Source organism: Zingiber officinale, chromosome 6A (assembly GCF_018446385.1).
Source record: "Zingiber officinale cultivar Zhangliang chromosome 6A, Zo_v1.1, whole genome shotgun sequence".
NCBI lineage: Eukaryota > Viridiplantae > Streptophyta > Magnoliopsida > Zingiberales > Zingiberaceae > Zingiber > Zingiber officinale.
In genome coordinates, this window is record NC_055997.1 from 66,356,363 (window position 1) to 66,373,365 (window position 17,003).

The window sequence follows — 17,003 nt, forward strand, 5'->3', positions numbered from 1 at the left end:
TCATAAAGGTTGTATACCTTGAAGTTAGCTACAATTTAGTATAAATAACAGCCGAAAACTCCAATGGACCACAAAGTTATGCCTGTTTTACTCTTGGTGTGCAGTGCAGGATTTGACACGGCTGTGTGCCAAGGCCGTGTCTCATAGAAACGAACTTTAGACCTTCAACACTTGGTTTTATCTAGTTTAAGTCTTCATAAGAGTTGTAGATCTTGAAGTTCTCTACATTTTGTTATCTGGAATGACTCATAACTCCAACTTAACAGAAAGTTATGGTTATTTAACTTTTGGTCTGCAGTGTTGGAAATCCCACACGGCCCGGACACCTTGGAAGCTCTAGACTCCACTTAAGCTTCATTTTTGCTCCAAATCGCATCCTGTCAATAAGAAAACATACAAAGAGAATATCTCTGAACAAAAGAGTATTATGCAGAATATATGCTAAGAGAGGTGAACATGCATAGAATATACGTGAATAAATTAAGTGAATGTGCGTCAAAACATGTATAAATGGTCATAAGATCTACGCACATCACACCCCCAGACTTGAACCTTTTCTTGTCCTCAAGTAAAATACTGCAAACTATGTTCATGAGTTCCTATAGTGTTTCATAATCCCTAGTGCACTCGCCTAACTCTATCAACTAGTTTCATTGATAAGCATGATTGTGGAGTAACCTAAGTATGACCTCAACGTAAGTTTCTTGTGCTCGGTGTAATATGTGACTCAAGCTCTTCAAGTTTCAATTTTTTGTTCTAGTCAAGTCATCATACAATTAACTTCCTAATGTTCCCGGTGATAGACACTTACCTGCCACACACTTGACTCGTTTTTCTTAAATTACACAAGGTCTTAAAGGATACTACTCGGAATCAAGAGAAACATAACATTCATTTCCCCTGCAACCTAACTCGGTTTCAAAGGGGTGAATTGTTAGTTTTCACTCACGACAACTATTTTTTTATCCCTTATTCAACTCTTTTTTTTCCTTTTTTTTTATCATTTTTTTTGGTGCCATAGAAGAGTAGCACTAATCACAAATGCAAGATGCAAATGTTGGGATTTAGATTTTTCCGAATGAGCTTCCATGATCCGAGGTTATCCAGTAACCAAAATGTAACTAAGGATTCCCCATGGGAACACAAATACTAAACAAATTGGATTAATTATAACTATTTCAAGATATTTCTACTATTCAAGCTTAAGTACTTAAGTGTAGTGAAAATAAGATCCTTAAGGTTAGGCCAAGACTTATACCAAACTTCGTACAATACTTAGCTTATTTCATGCTACTAAAGATAGAGAAAGGAGGTACACCAAACATACTAACACTATCTCTATAACACATGAACTGATAAAATACACGTGCTAGTCATTTTACTATTGGACAAGTCAGCAGTAATGTGAGGATTGATATAACTAAGCAGATATTTAAAAGAAACAGAACTACCAAACATCCCCCCAGACTTAAATATTTCATTGCCCCAATGAGAACTGAAAATGAAATAAGGAAGAGGTTTGAAATAAAAGAAATTACCAAATGATGTGTACAAACGCCCAAGTCATTAACTTCTCCATCAGGCAGTCATGCTCTTCCTAATCTTTGCATCTTATATAAGAAGATAGACAAGAAAAAAAATTAAGTAGAGGACACATGTTTATTATGAAGAAAGAAAAGAAAACAAGAAATAACTAAAGACATAAATAAAATAAGAAAGAACTTGGGTTGCCTCCCAAGAAGTGCTTGTTTAAGGTCATTAGCTCGACCATCTCATTAGATTTATCGAAATCTCGCTCTTGGAGGGGTAAGATATTTCATCACCCTCTTACCAAGGGCTCTTATTATGAAGGGAGCTTTCATCAAAAAGTGAAGAATCTCTCTCTCCATCTTCGTCTTCTTGGAAATTCTTTCAGGAGGTCGAAAACGGTTCAGATCGAGCTTCCAATTATAGGCCCCAAGAAAATCTGCACACCCAAAAGAAAAATATACCTCTCCCAAGCATGCTATAGTAGATAGAACTAGAACCTTATTAAGATTAATTGAGTATGTATCACAAATTAAATCACATCCAACAAAATCTACTATTGGTACATCTATGAAATTTTCCAAAAGATCACAAAGGATACTAACTTTTCTTTGCTGAGAGATACCTGAAAGTTCTAAACATGTGGATGTGACTTCTGAATCTTGTATTGGCTCTAGCTCTAGCTCAAGTAGTGGTGCCTTTGAAAATGGTGATTTTTGGGGCTTTGCTTCCATTGCACAAGTCCCTACACATCGGTCCACATCATGTTCAATCCTTGCAACTCTCATAATCTCATAAGGTTGTGTGGATAAAGGAGGTGATTCTTGAGATGCTACTTCCACAACACAGCTCCCTACACTTCCTTTCATAACATCATCATCAACACAAGCATCAAAAAATAAACCAACATCAATATCCTCAGTGGGAGAATCATCTATAGGAGGATCACTAACTTCATTTACAGTTTTAAGTTGATTTACCACATCACATTCATCATCTGAAAATTCAATTTCATCATAACACCCTGTAAACCCAAAAGGTAGATCTAAAACTTGTTATCCACTGCATTATCATCATAATCCTCATCTGAAGAGTCCTCATCTTCATATACATCCAGAAATCTATACTCAACCATATTAGTGTCATAGAATTTGCCAAAGTCTTCATTTTCATTGACCCTCACTAGCCTTTGTGGAAAAGGAACCCTTAGTGAAGGTCTTGGGAAAGGTACTTTCTTTTTCCCATATGGGGTTGAGCTTGCAGAGGAGGTTCAACTTACTTATCTAGTGTTGATGTGATTAATCGTTGAGGAAAAGGTACTTGTGGACTTTGTGAACTTCCTAGAGTAATGGAACTGAGTTCTTGAGGTCTTCTACTGTTCTTCTCCTCAATTCTGTACAAGTCCTTTTTCAGAAGTTCTTCATGATTCTTACCACTTCTTAACTTAATATCATTATCATTTACACTAGATCTTGTCTGTGTAGGAGAAAGGTCATCTTTGAACCATTTTGAAACTATGCTATTAATCTTTTTCCCCAAATGTTTGAACTCCTCATTCTGTGACTTGTGAATTTCAACATTCTTGGGTGGTTGTACTGCATTTTGTTTGACAGACTCTCTTGTATATATGGCTTGTACTTCTTGAATTTCTGAGGGAGATTTCATCCAACTTTTGCTTGACCATTCATGGAGGTTCAATGCTACTTGATCAATCAATGTATATGCTTCATCTACACTCTTGTCCATAAAAGAACCTCCAGCTGATGAATCTAACAAACAATTATCTGAGAAATAAATTCTCCTATAGAATATATGCAGGGTCAGCCATTTTTCTAAACCATGATGAGGGCACTATCTTTGTAGACTCTTGAATCTATCCCATGCTTCGAATAATGATTCTCCATATGCATAAGCAAAATTTGTGATGCAATTTCTCATATAAATTATTCTACTTGGAGGGGGAAAATGATTCAGAAATTGCTTCTCCAATTGTTCCCAACTTGTGATACTTTGAGGATGGAGAGAATATAACCAAGTCCTTGCTTTATCCTTGATACTAAAAGGAAATGCCATCAACCGAACTGCATCTGCTGACACTCCTTCACAGTTCACCATATCACAAAGCTCTAGAAATGTCTCAAGGTGCAGATAAGGACTTTCTGATACTTCTCCTCCAAATTTATGATCTTGTATCATGAAAATTAACTCTGGGTCTAGTTGGAAATTTTCTGCTTTAATATGAGGCTGCACAATGGGAGACATAAATCTTGCAGAAATAGGTGTCGAGAAATCTCTTAAGGGTCTGCTTGACATGTTAGTGCTCATCGATATTCAAGAGTAAAAACAAAAATGAAGAATTAAAGATAAGAAATAAAATGTTATATGAAAAACAAGAAACAAAATGTAGAATTTAAATTGCTAGAAAAAAATGCAGCTTTTTTTTTTGGATTATGTATATGAAAAACAAATTGCAATATAAAATGGAAAAACAAAAACTATTCACAAGTCTAGGTTAACTAAATTGCTAATCTACTAATGTTAATGCGAACAGTCCCCGGCAACGGCGCTAAAAATTTGTTATGATTCCACAAGTGCACGGATTCGTCGTCAGTAATATATAAGATTGTCGAACCACAGGGACTGTTGACTAAGTACTAGAGATGTTGCAAAGTAAGTTATCTAGATGGTCGAAAGTTATCTTTGGCGCTTGCAAACTAACGAGTGTGATTTAAGAAAGGGAAAGAAGATTGAGAAGAAGAGAGGGGAGAGAGAGAATTGATCTTGGAGGGAATTGAGCTTTGGGAAATGGATTCTAGGATTTCGGTTTCATTATAATACTAGGAGATACTACATAGATTGCTTAGTTTCTATCCTCTATGTCCATGCTCTTGCAGGAAGTTAGATTGGTCAGTATCCCTAAGTATCGTATAGAGACGATTCCTATGAAATCCTGTAACGGTTAACCCCTGTCATAAGGGTGCCTCGGTAGATCACAGGGATACATGTCTAGTAAATAACAATAAGGATAAAGGTAGAGGTTTAGTATGGTTTCCTACTTCCATATGGAGGAATTACCTCTCCTTTCAAGAGAATGTCCAAGACATCCATGAACGGATTACCCTTATCACTAGGGCCCCTCGGGTATACAATCTAGAGCACTCTCTCTACGAGAGCAGCAATTCCTAAGGGATTGTTTCTCCTTTTAAGGGATCATCTTAGACGTCCGAAAAGGGTTACCCCTGTCACGAGGGTACCTTGGTTAATATGCTCTAGGCCATCCCTTTGAGTGATCAACAATCCTCCACATCAATCGACAAAGAACGCAAAGAAATATAACTATGTCGCACACACAATTCATCAAGTATGAACAAGGTATTAACAAGTCATTGAATAGAAACATGGCGAATCTACATAGTTCTACATCTTCATCATATTACAAATACTTCCTAATCCTAGAAAAGGATGTCTACTCCATTGTGAGGGAAGAATAACCCCAAAACATAAAATAAAGCATACTTATAACCCTTGATGTGAGAAGAAGGGGAAGAAGAGATGCTTGCCGAGGTTTCCAATGTCTTGGAGATGCCCCCTTGCTCTGGAGATGGACGGAACATCGAGGGACGGCAGTGGATGAAGCTCTAGGGTTTCCCCCAAAGGGGAAAATCCTTTCCCAAGGAGAGGGACGAAATACCAAAACCAAAGATCCCCCAATGAATAGGGTTCTTGACCCTTTTATAGGGTAAGGTACGGGTGTCGCATGGCCCGTGTCACGGTCGTGTCAGATTCGCACGGCCATGCCTATCTTCTGCACTAGTTAAGTGGCACGGCCGTGCGAGTTGACACGGCCATGCCTATCTTCTACACTGGTTTGGTGGCACGGCCGTGCGAGTTGACACGGTCATGCCTATCTTCTGCATTGGTTAAGTGGCACGGTCGTGCAGAATTGACACGGTCGTGCCTCTACTTGTATGCCATTTTAGTGCCTCTTAACGTGGTAATCTTGAGTTGGGGTCTTCATAAAAGTTGTATATCTTCAAGTTAGCTACAATTCAGTATAAATAAAATCTGAAAACCCCAATGGACCACAAAGTTATGCCTGTTTTACTCTTGGTGTGCAGTGCAGGATTTGACACGGCCGTGTGCCAAGGCCATGTCTCATAGAAACGAACTTTAGACCTTCAAGATTTGGTTTTCTCTGGTTGAAGTCTTCATAAGAGTTGTAGATATTGAAGTTATCTACAATTTGATATTTGTAATGACTCATAACTCCAACCGAGAAGAAAGTTATGGTCATTTAACTTTTGGTCTACAGTGTTGGAAATCCCACACGACCTGGACACTTTGGAAGCTCTAGACTACACTTAAGCTTCATTTTTTCTCCAAATTGCGTCCTATCAACAAGAAAACATACAAAGAGAAGATCTCCAAATAAAAGAGTATTTATGCAGAATATATGCTAAGAGAGGTGAACATGCATAGAATATACATGAATAAAGTAAGTGAATGTGCGTCAAAACATGTATAAATGATCATAAGATCTACGCACATCAGATGTGCATACTCTTAATCCCGATATAATAACAAACATATGTATTTAGTATTTATTTCTTTAATTTATCAAAGGGTGAGATTTATTCGTTAAATCAATAGGACCGATAAGTTGAGAAATAATATTATTTATATAGTGTGTTGTTGATTATAGAAGGAAACTGTGTCATATTTATTAGGATGATGATGTCCCCTTGAGGAGCTCTTAAGGATTGTCATGTAAACCCTGCAAATGGACTTAGTTCCGACATGACAATGAAGTTGAGTGGTACTACTCTTGGAGCTAGATGTTAATTAAGTGAGTTGTTAGTAACTCATTTAATTAATGGGCATTTGATATCTTAAACATAGTGAGATTAACGCGCTCATGATAAGAAGGAGCCCATAATGTAATATGGGATTGGTGTGATAACTCTTTAGTGGTATGAGTTATTATTGATGAACTTGAGTTGGGTGTTCGAGTCGAACACAGGAAGCTCAAGCTCATTAAGAGGCCAAAACCAATTCCTCCTCTAGGTCCCTGTTGTAGCCTCTATATATAAAGTCTCGCATCCACCCAAGTCATCCTTATGGCCGACCACATCCTTGCTTGGTACCCAAGAAAGGGGCTGACCAAGATGGGTTTAAAAGTGGATTTTTAATTTTTAAAATTTTTCTTTTTATAGCCATCTACAATGTTTTAAAAGAGAGATTTTAAATTTTAAAAAAAATTCTTTTTTGAAGCCATGCACATTGTTTTAAAAGAGAGTTTTAAATTTAAAAAATCTTTCCTTTTGTAGCCATCTATAATGGTTTAAAAGAGAGATTTTATTTTTGTTAAAACTTTCTTTTTTTGTATCCATGATTTAAAAGAGAAGTTTTAATTTTAAAAATCTTTCCTTTTTGTAGCCATCTACAATGTTTAAAAGAGAGATTTTTAATTTCAAAACTTTCCTTTTGTAGTCATCCACAATAGGAAATTTAAAAGAGATATTTTAATTATTGTTAAAATCTTTCCTTTTTAGCCATTATCAAGGATTATAAAAGAGGATAGATGGTACCTTAGAGAAAATAATTATCTACACAATTCCTCTCTTGTTAAGGGTCGGCTGCTCTCTTTTCTTCTTCAAGCTTAGGGTCGGCGACACACTTTTGATCCCATTGGTGGCCGGTTGCTTGAAGGAGAAGAAGAGAAGGAGGGATTCTATCTTATATATCCTTGGTGGCTGGCGGCTCTTTGATTCCTTAGTGGCCGAAACTTGTAAGAAAGAAAGACTTGGGTGGTTTTTGTGTCTTGGTAGATAGTCGCCCACACGACGCCCAAGAGGAGGAGAGGAATACAGTAGAAGATCAAGAGATTTTTAAGCTATAAAGAAAGGTATAACTAGTTAATTGTTCCGCTGTGTACTAGTTTATTTTTCCTTTGTATGGATCCTGAAATACCAACACAAGAGGCTAGTGATATTGTGCTTTGATTGAGGTCTCTGTAGTTTAACCTAGGGTTTACTGCAAGGAGTTTAAATATTCAATTTCTTTGAAAGACTTTAACTAGGAAGTGGTGGATGATCTCATACCCAAGAAGGTTGAGTGCCTCGCCAACGACCTGAAAGTCAATCCTTGAAATAGATATTTAATCAACTTCTGTAATATGGTTTAACTTCTGATGAACACATGGATTGAACTTGAATTAATAATGTTAAGTTTCGTTTGCAATCCAAGTTTAACTTCTGAAAAGCACATGGGTTGCTAGGAAAAGTTCTGTGCTTGTACAAATTTTTGTACAGGCGAAACAGAACGGAATTCCGAGTAGCGCCAACAGGATGCCCACAAGGTATTCTCGGAAAAGCATTAAGTGCATATCTTAATACGTCACGGTTCTCCACTTTCTGCCCGATCATGTGAAGTCCGTTCAGTAGATCTTGTATGCGAGCATGAAGTTGACTCGCTGACTCACCTTCCTGTATTTTTATATTATATAATTTATTCAAGATTAGATCTCTTTTACTTACCTTCGTGTCGGAAGTCTCTTCGTGGAGCTCGATTAGCTTTTCCCACAGATCTTTAGCACTTGAGAACGGACCGACTTGGTTCAATTCTTCTTTGGTTAAGCCGCATTGAAGAGTTTGTGTTGCTTTTGCATTGGCTTCAATTTTCTTACGAGTTGGTGCATCCCATTTGTCGTAGGGGACAAGTGTTTCGATGCTGTCAACTGGTAGGGAGAAGCTTGTTTGAATGATGATCCACATCTCTATCTCTGTCTTCAGATAGTACTCCATTCTGCCCTTCCAGTAGCTAAAATCTTCACCGGAGAAGAGCGGCGGGCGAGCTGTGTTGTAGTCTTCTTGGTGGGCCATTAAAACAAGAATCTCGCACACAAAAATAAAAAGAAACAAATGTCCTAACATTTGGTCTTGGATTAGTAATGCTAGAGGAAAATAAAAATAGCAATTTACTTATTTCGGAAAAAAATAATAAAATATTAATAAAATATAAAAAATATTATTACAAATTTTTGAAAATATAATATTTTGCTAATACTGACCAATGGTGAAAAGATGAAAATAAATTTTTTAAAAATAGTTTTGGAGGGGAAAATTAAAGGCGTAAGGTTTTATTTTTAACAAAAACGGAAGAAAAAGCGACGAATAAGAATACTCGAATGGTAGTTGTATCGATTCAGAGCGACCCCGCGCTGATACCAATTGTAGAATCGAAAGCGCTAGAGAGGGTGAATAGCACTCATGGCTTTCACGTTCGTTTTAAAACAATTGAGTAATACGCAACGAAAAAAATCAAAACAATACTAACACCAAGGTTTTTACTTGGTTCAGAGCCTGTGGCGACTCCTACTCCAAAACTCACACTCGTTGAGTGTTTACTTTGGGCAATCACTATCAATTCGAAATATTACAACTTTGAAGTACAATATAAAGCAATAATGAAAATTATACCGACAACGAAAAATAGGGTGTTTTAAAGCTTCTGATCGTCGGAGTCGAGTTACAACTTTGTCAGATCGTTCTTTGAGAAGCACACGGAAGAAGGGTTGCGATTTCAAGTGCTGTCTAAGCTGCTGCTTGAACCAGGCTTAAATAGTTCGTTGAGGGTGCCTCCAACTGCATGGAGGGCGCCTCCAGCCCGCTGAGTCAGCAGCGTTGATAACCTTCACAACGTTCGCTGCTTATCTGCCTGAGGGCGCCTCCAAGCTCCATGGAGGGCGCCCTCACGCCTTGCTACGGGGCTATCGATCAACTCACCCGAGCCGCCTCCAAGCTCCATGGAGGGCGCCTCGGGGCTGTTCATCTGAGGCTTTTCTTGTGCAACTTCCGTTCTACAAGGCATGTTAGTCTATAAACAAAGTATACCCTGTAAAATAAAGTTAGTACAATAAAATAAGATAAATAAAAAGTTATTTTGACAGTTTCCGGACTGTCCGGTTCTGACTTCAGATTTCATCCCCGAAAATCCTACGTCGAACCGACGCCTACTATTCCATCACCGGGGAACGTGTCCTCAGCTACTCTACTCAGGAGAGTTTACCTATTTGTCAGATTAATCCTCCAGGCCAACTGGACTTTTGCTCATCGTCCGAATCTCCAGGACTTTCTGCTTGGCGTTCGCTCCACGACCTGTCTAGTCTTCCACCCAGTTCGTGACACAAAGATTTCAACATAGAGTCCCCGACTTTAGGGTTTTTGCCCAAGCCTTCGACTCGCCAAGACTTTTCGCCTAGGGTTACCATCCCCTAAGACTTAGGGTTACCGCCCCCTAGGGTTTTCCACCTACCTAACCTCAGCTAGGACTTTTGCCTATGTACACTTAGGACTTTCCTGCAAACTCAACAAACCTTGTTAGATAACAAGACAACTTAACTTTGGACCCTTTAATATAATCAAAACACAGGTTCGATCGTCGGATGCTTCTCGCACCAATAAAATCTTTGTATTTTTATTCGAGCTATTAGTAAATTGTCTAACGAAAGCACTTAGCAAGTGCAGATCTTAGAGTAGGAGTTGTCAAAGACTCCAAACTAAGTAAAACCAATTTATGTTAGTAATTGTTTTTTTTTTACTTTTTTTTCTGCTATGTATTCTTTGTTTTTTAAAAAAGTAAAAAATCGACGCGCGTTATTCACCCCCTCTAACACTTTACGATCCTACACATTAACTCGACGTCAGAGGTGACTAGAGGTGAACCTCCAAAAGAATCTCATATGTGGTCCCTCGGCCCAAAGCTATTCGGGCTGCTTTAGGTCAAAAAGAAGGTTAATTGAGGACATTAGGCCTGGATAGGCCCACGGCCTCGTCGGGTTTAGTCGGGTGCCATCATAGATGAAAAGTATCACACTAGTAATTTGTTATGTAATATAGTAGTATCATTAATTGGGGTATAAATTGATGTACTTTAAAACTATGATGGGCACTTCAATATCTCAAATCTATAAGTATTTTTAAAAATACTAGTAAATTTGAAAAGACACTCTATTATATTATTTGTCTCAAAAATATCTTCCTTTTTTGTTATTACAGCAGCTATGAATTACTATGGCAAGTAGAATATACCAACTAAAACAATTTAGCTCGTACCTGTTTAATAATTATTATAACAGTACAGTAACTATATTTAAGTAATTATCATAATTATTTTAAAATAATATTAATCAATTTAAAATAATTTTAATGTAATTTAAGTAATTTTGATAAGTTGATAATGAATATTTTAATATAATAAGAAAGCGATTTTGATTAATTTAAAATATTTTTGATAAAATTTAATAAATTTTAGTTAAGTTGATAAAATTATTTTGATATAATAATATTTTATGTATAATAATTTTAATTAAAATAAAATAATCAAAATTTTATGTTACAGAAACTACTCCTAACTGTGGTGGGATGTATTTTATTTTAAATGAAAGGTGTCTTTTGTATGATTTACTTAATTTGAGGCCCTTTTTTATTTTTGCTTAACGACGAATTTAACAAGCGGATAAAATGTAAATCATCAAATTCCGAGGATAAATGACAAAATTTGATAAAAATCCCGGAACAATATAAACACGCTAGGGTTTTGGGGGCAGAGCAAATCGAAATATCCGTAGGAGAGACGATGAAGAGGCTACATTACTTCTCCTTCTTCTGCAAAACCGTGTCTTCCGCTCGTTCTCCTCGCCCCCACGATACTGCCCTCCTCTTTGCCGTCTTACCTTATTCGGCCTCAGCCACTGCCGCCGGTGCCGCATCCATCACTGGGAAGCATATGTTCATGGCCCAGTACCTCGTCGACTCATGTGGCTTCGACCAGGAGAAGGCCACCGAGGCCTCGAAGCTTCTCAACGGCATCCAATCCCGGCAGCAGCCCGACTCCGTGCTTGCTTTCCTCAAAAGTTACGGTTTTAACGATTCCACAGTCAAAAGGCTCCTACTTTTCTCCCCCAAATGTCTTCTTTTGGATGTAGAGAAGACACTTGCCCCAAAGTTCCAAGCTTTCGAAGATCTGGGTCTCTCCCCATCCGACATCGTCCACCTCGTCAGGTCGAATCCCTCCACCATCCAAATGAAACACGAACGCATTCGATCTAAGATCGAATTTTGGCAAGGCCTTCTCAGCTCCAAGGATGCACTGGTGAAGTTGATCAAGGGAAACCGAGGGATTCTTACGATCAGCATCGAGAAGAGGATCCAGCCCAACCTTGAGTTGCTTCTGGAATGTGGCGTGGACGGCCAAAAGCTCGCCTTTATCTTGAGGAATCGCCCAAAGATCGTGGCACAAAATGCTGATTGCTTAAAGTCCTTGATTAGTCGCGTGGAGGACTTGGGAGTGCCACGGACATCGGGGATGTTCCATTGCACTCTGAGTGCACTCTTCTCGGTCAGTCGAGAGAAGTTCAAGATGCAAATGGAATTGTTCCGGAGCTTTGGGTGGTCAGAGGACGATTTTGTTGTGGCATTCCAGAAATGTCCTACCTTCCTGCAAGGGTCTTTGACGACTTTGCAGAGAAAAATGGAGTTCTTGATAAATGAGGCTGGATATGCTTCTTCTTACATTGCTACACGTCCAGTAATATTGACACTGAGCTTGGAGAGAAGGATGATTCCAAGACATCGGATCTTGGCAACCTTGAAGTCTTGGGGGCACTGTGAAAGGAATTACAAAGAGATAGCATACATGCTGGATTCCGAGGCCAAATTCTTAGAGAAGTACATTATCCTCTACAAGGACAGGTATCCAGCTCTGACTAAACTCTATGCAAGCTTAAACCACTCCAATACTTCTGATTCTGGACTTCAATGACGTAAGTCATTTTTTTTTCCCTGCAAGTTATTGTTCATGTTACCATTCTTCACTGTATGGCTTCTCCTTTGTCAAACTCTAAAGCTAATATTTATGCCAACAAGCATGAATATGAGAAGAATTCACAGAATCATAATCTTGTGTTTGCATGTTAATATGCACGAAGATAAGAACAAATCACAGGATCATGATCTTGATGTTGTGTGTCTATTGAACTTAAAGCTCTCAGATTCATCACTTGCTATGTTAGACAATCGTTATTGCAAGAGACATCCTTACTTTATGAACATTCAGTAATCTCTCCTTGTTTGAGTTGTGGTTACGCATTGATAGGTTCTGTTGAAGTTGCACGGTTGTCTCCTGACATATTTTTATTAAAGGGTGAGTAACCGCTGCCACATGGATGAAATGTTTTGAACACTTCTCGAATTTTGTCAGTTGAAATGGTATTACATGTTTGATCTGTAATCTTTTAGAACACTACACTACTTGTGAGTTTGGGACTTGCAATCCTAGAATCGTAAAAGGCGACTTGGAACCCTTGGGAACACTACCCTACTTGTGAGTTTGTGACTTGCAATATGGATTAACTCAAGTCAAATTACTTTTATAAATTTTAATGATGTTTTATCTTACCTAGCTGACTTTTTTAGAAGGGTTTATTAATTTTAACTCATTTAAAATTATTTTTAAAATGCATAATAATTTTTATATTTTTATATAATAGCATATTGGCATTAATGAGATATCAAACCGTTACTTTGGATTTATAAGGTTGGATTTTTTCTTTATTTTTTTTTATGTCTAAGGGATTATTAAGTTCTCATATAATGAAAAAATATTATTTTTGTCAAAGGTTGAATTGAAAAATGAGGTAAATTTGGAAAAAGCAAGGTAAGGATTGAAGTTGGAGCTTTGCTTTAGAAGTTTTATAGACAATTATTTGATTTGTTGCCATAAATGTGGGTATTAAAGATAAAATGATAGTAATAAAAATTGTACTGTTTTTAAAGGAATTGATTTTCTTTTTACCAACTATAAATTATTATTATTATTTTAATATTCAAAGCATAATAATAAATATTGATCTCTAATGGGATTCGAATTCTAGTTCTTTGCTCCTCTAAGTGCTTTGTGAAGCACAGCGGAGCAAATAATAATACGATTCTCGCCTAGAGAAGTTGTCCATTCTCACGTAGAGAAAAGGAAATTATAAATTACATTAATTCAAAACGTAAAGAAATATATAAGATTATAAAAGGAACAATTCTCACCTATAAGATTATAACTCCTTTTTATAGTTTGAAGCTAATTCTCACCTAGAAAAGGAAATTGTAAATTGCATTAACTCAAAACGTAAAGAAATATATAAGATTATAACTCCTTTTTATAGTTTGAGGACACGACTTATTTTTTATAAGATAACAAAAAAAATAAAAAAATCCAATGTTTAAAATAAAAGTCTAACATACTTTCCTAAAAAAATGAAACAACATTTTAAAAAGTCCCTATTAATTTTAAAAATTAACGCAGAGAACTTTTTAATAAATTAAATTCTTGATTGCTTCATTCTCCCAAACGAAGAAAACTCGACTCCATCGAGTGAGAAGATGAACTAACAAAGTGTTTCTATCAACATAGTATATTGATGCAAGGTGGTGTCGCCTCTTCAGTTGGATCAAGTCGTTGTTGTTCCATTTCTTCTAGAAGCTTGGTGGAGTGGCTTGGAAGTTCATCTTCAGTGTTCCATGTGTCATCAATCTCTGAAAACCTTCTCCAATAGTCTGTGTATTTGTATGAACTTCTTTCTATATCCGTGGAACCGACAATAAAAGGACTGTTAAGATAACGGATCTATCTTTTCTGAAAACCCTCTCCAATAAACCAAGTATTTGGAGAGATCACTGTTTGATAGCATATAATGCTCTCAATCTTCAGTGATCCATGTGTTGTTGGACTAATGTTAAAATTAATAGGTAAGCCAACAACATCTGTATTAATCTCAATTTTTCTCACAATTTGAAATGGACAAGAGGAGGGAGCGTGAAGCTTTTTGAAGGAGTTATTAGGAAAACGTGGGTCAATGCTAATAAGTACATAATCCCCTACATTGTATTCCTTAAACTTACAATGTGCATTATTTTAAATTTTATAAGCTTCATTACTTAGTACAATTTCCCTCCTAACATTGACATGGATCTCTCTGATTTGCCTCATAAAACTCTCATAGGTCAATAGGTTGATGAGTTTTCAACCTATACATGATTTCAAATGCACTATGACCAGTAGATCGATTTACTGAATTGTTGTAAGCAAATTCAGCAAGGGGCAAGATTCAGTCTCAAATACTTATTTTTTGACTCGCTAAACACCTTAATAAATTTTCTAATTTGCCATTAACAACCTCAGTTTAACTATCAGTTTGTTGATGAAATGCATACGAAAATTTAAGTTGAGTCCCAAATAACTTTCGTATGGCTTTTCAAAAATAGCTGACGAACTTTATGTTGGTGCTGAAAGAATCAGCTAATCAAATCTGTGTTTTAATATTGGCAAAGGTTCAAAGTTAAAGTTTGTTGTTAATCCAAAGAGCTTAACTAAGTGTGTAGGAATGTTCTAGTTGAGGCTAGGCAAAAAAGTCCTAGTCAAGTGGATTGAGCAAAAAGTCCTGGTCGAGTGGATTGAGCAATGAAGTCCTAGTCGAATGGACTGACTAGGCAGAAGTCTTGGCAGATCGATGATATCGGGCAAAAGCCCTAGGGGTCGAGGACACTAGGTGGGAAGCCCTAGCAGTCGCAAACACCAAGCAGAAGTCTAGACATGAAATGTCCTAGATTTTTTTTTTCAGACGTCCCAAATCATAAATGCACTTACAACCATAACATACTTTCGATTTAACTGTGGTACTTAGATATGTTGGGACCGGAATGTAGCTAGAGGGGGGTGAATAGCTCGGTGCGACCTCGTGCTCGTCGTTGCTTACTTCTTGTGATGAAATGCAGCGGAAAATACAAAGAAACAAACACACAACGCTAACACTAGGGATTTACTTGGTATCCACCTCAAGAAGAGGTGACTAGTCTAAGGATCCACACACTTACGCACCCTCCACTATGAAAACGCTCCTTTACGGTAACTACCGAAGGCGGAGAAGCCCTACAATACTCTCAATACAACAAGAAACAAGGAGAAGCAAATACAAGAGAAAGCTTACACGGTTTACACAAGAAACCCTAACCCTAGCTTCTTCTTCTTGCTGTAGATTCGCCTCTTGACTTGGAAATGCCTCCAAGAACCTTCAAGATCTGGCGTGAGAGTGAAGAAGATCGCTGTGGAGAATTGCTGTCTGGATCAGAGCTGAACAGTGCGAGAGTTGGCGAAGAAAGAGCTCGACAATGACTATATCTTGCGCTAACGGTCAGATTCCAATCGATTGGATTGCTCCCAATCGATTGGGGAGGCTTTGGATCGATTGACCGATCGATCCAGAGCGTCTCTGTGCTCTTGGGAATTGCCTGGATCGATCAGCTGATCGATCTAGGGCTTATCGCGCAGAATCGCGACTCCCAATCGATCGACCGATCGATTGGAGGCTCCCAATCGATCGGGTGATCGATTGGGAGGCTTTCTGTGCGATCGGGAATTCTCCCTAATCGATCCACTGATCGATTGGAAGGTCTTTTTCGCGGGGACTCACCCAATCAATCATCCGATCTATTGAGCATGAGTCAATCGATCGGTTGATCGATCCAGCAAATGGTTTTTGCCAAAAACCAAGTCCCCTAAACCAACATCCGGTCAACCATGACCTGTTGGTACATCATGCCTAGCATCCGGCCACCCTTGACTTGCTAGGACTCTCTCACCAAGTGTCCGGTCAATCCCTTTGACCCACTTGGACTTCCACCAGATGTCTGGTCAACCTTGACCCATCTGGATTTCCTCGTGCCAAGTATCCGGTCAATCTCTTTGACCTACTTGGTCTTTCCAACACCAGATGTCCGATCAACCTTGATCCATCTGGATTTCCTGTGCCTGGCTTCACTCACCAGGACTTCCCTTTGTTAGTTAGAGCCCTAGAGCCAATCATTTGATGATTGTATGGACTCATGTATATCATATTCTTGTTTATTAATAAAGGCATTTGTTTGGTTATTATACTTATTTATATTAGTGTCAAATAGACTAAGTATAATAGCGTCCTTGAGTAGAAGGTTCATACCTATATCAATCGATTAGTTGAATCGATAGTGAGATGATATAGGGAACACTACTCTAAATCATTCCTAGTCGAGTATTAGCATTCAGGGACAATGTTAATACAATAAGACTAGCATGTAGGTCAGCTCGATGACTTGATCTCACAAGTCATGGATATAGAGATATCAAGCTGACACATGGGTATGCATTAGAGAATGTATACTGAATGACCCGCCATGAGAAAGTATCATGGATCGTTATATGAGTGTCATATACTTTCTCATGTGGCTATTAGTATGACTATTAGTCCTTAGACCTGAAGTCACCATGGATCCCTACATAAGGAGTTATGTACTTTAGTTTCGTCAAACGTCACCCGTGACTATAAAGGTGATTACTGGGTATATAACGAATTATGTAGAGGGATGTGAGTGATGTAGATGGGATCTATCCCT

At 37.9% G+C, this 17,003-nt stretch overlaps 1 protein-coding gene and 1 non-coding gene across 2 annotated transcripts; both read left to right on the top strand.

The window, feature by feature from the left end:
• The first annotated feature begins 3,361 nt into the window (after positions 1-3,361).
• On the top strand, positions 3,362-3,467 carry LOC121998858. Its single transcript, XR_006116648.1, has one exon. It is a non-coding gene; the product is annotated as a small nucleolar RNA R71 (small nucleolar RNA).
• Positions 3,468-11,163: 7,696 nt separating this feature from the next.
• Positions 11,164-12,348, top strand: LOC121994875 (transcription termination factor MTERF8, chloroplastic-like). The gene has a single exon (XM_042548766.1). It carries the CDS (start codon positions 11,164-11,166, stop codon positions 12,346-12,348), a length of 1,185 nt encoding a protein of 394 aa, XP_042404700.1.
• The last annotated feature ends 4,655 nt before the right edge of the window (positions 12,349-17,003 follow it).

What these genes read in the sequence shown, in the direction of transcription:
- LOC121994875 (XM_042548766.1), top strand. Translation starts at nt 11,164, where the DNA reads ATGAAGAGGCTACATTACTTCTCCTTCTTCTGCAAAACCGTGTCTTCC.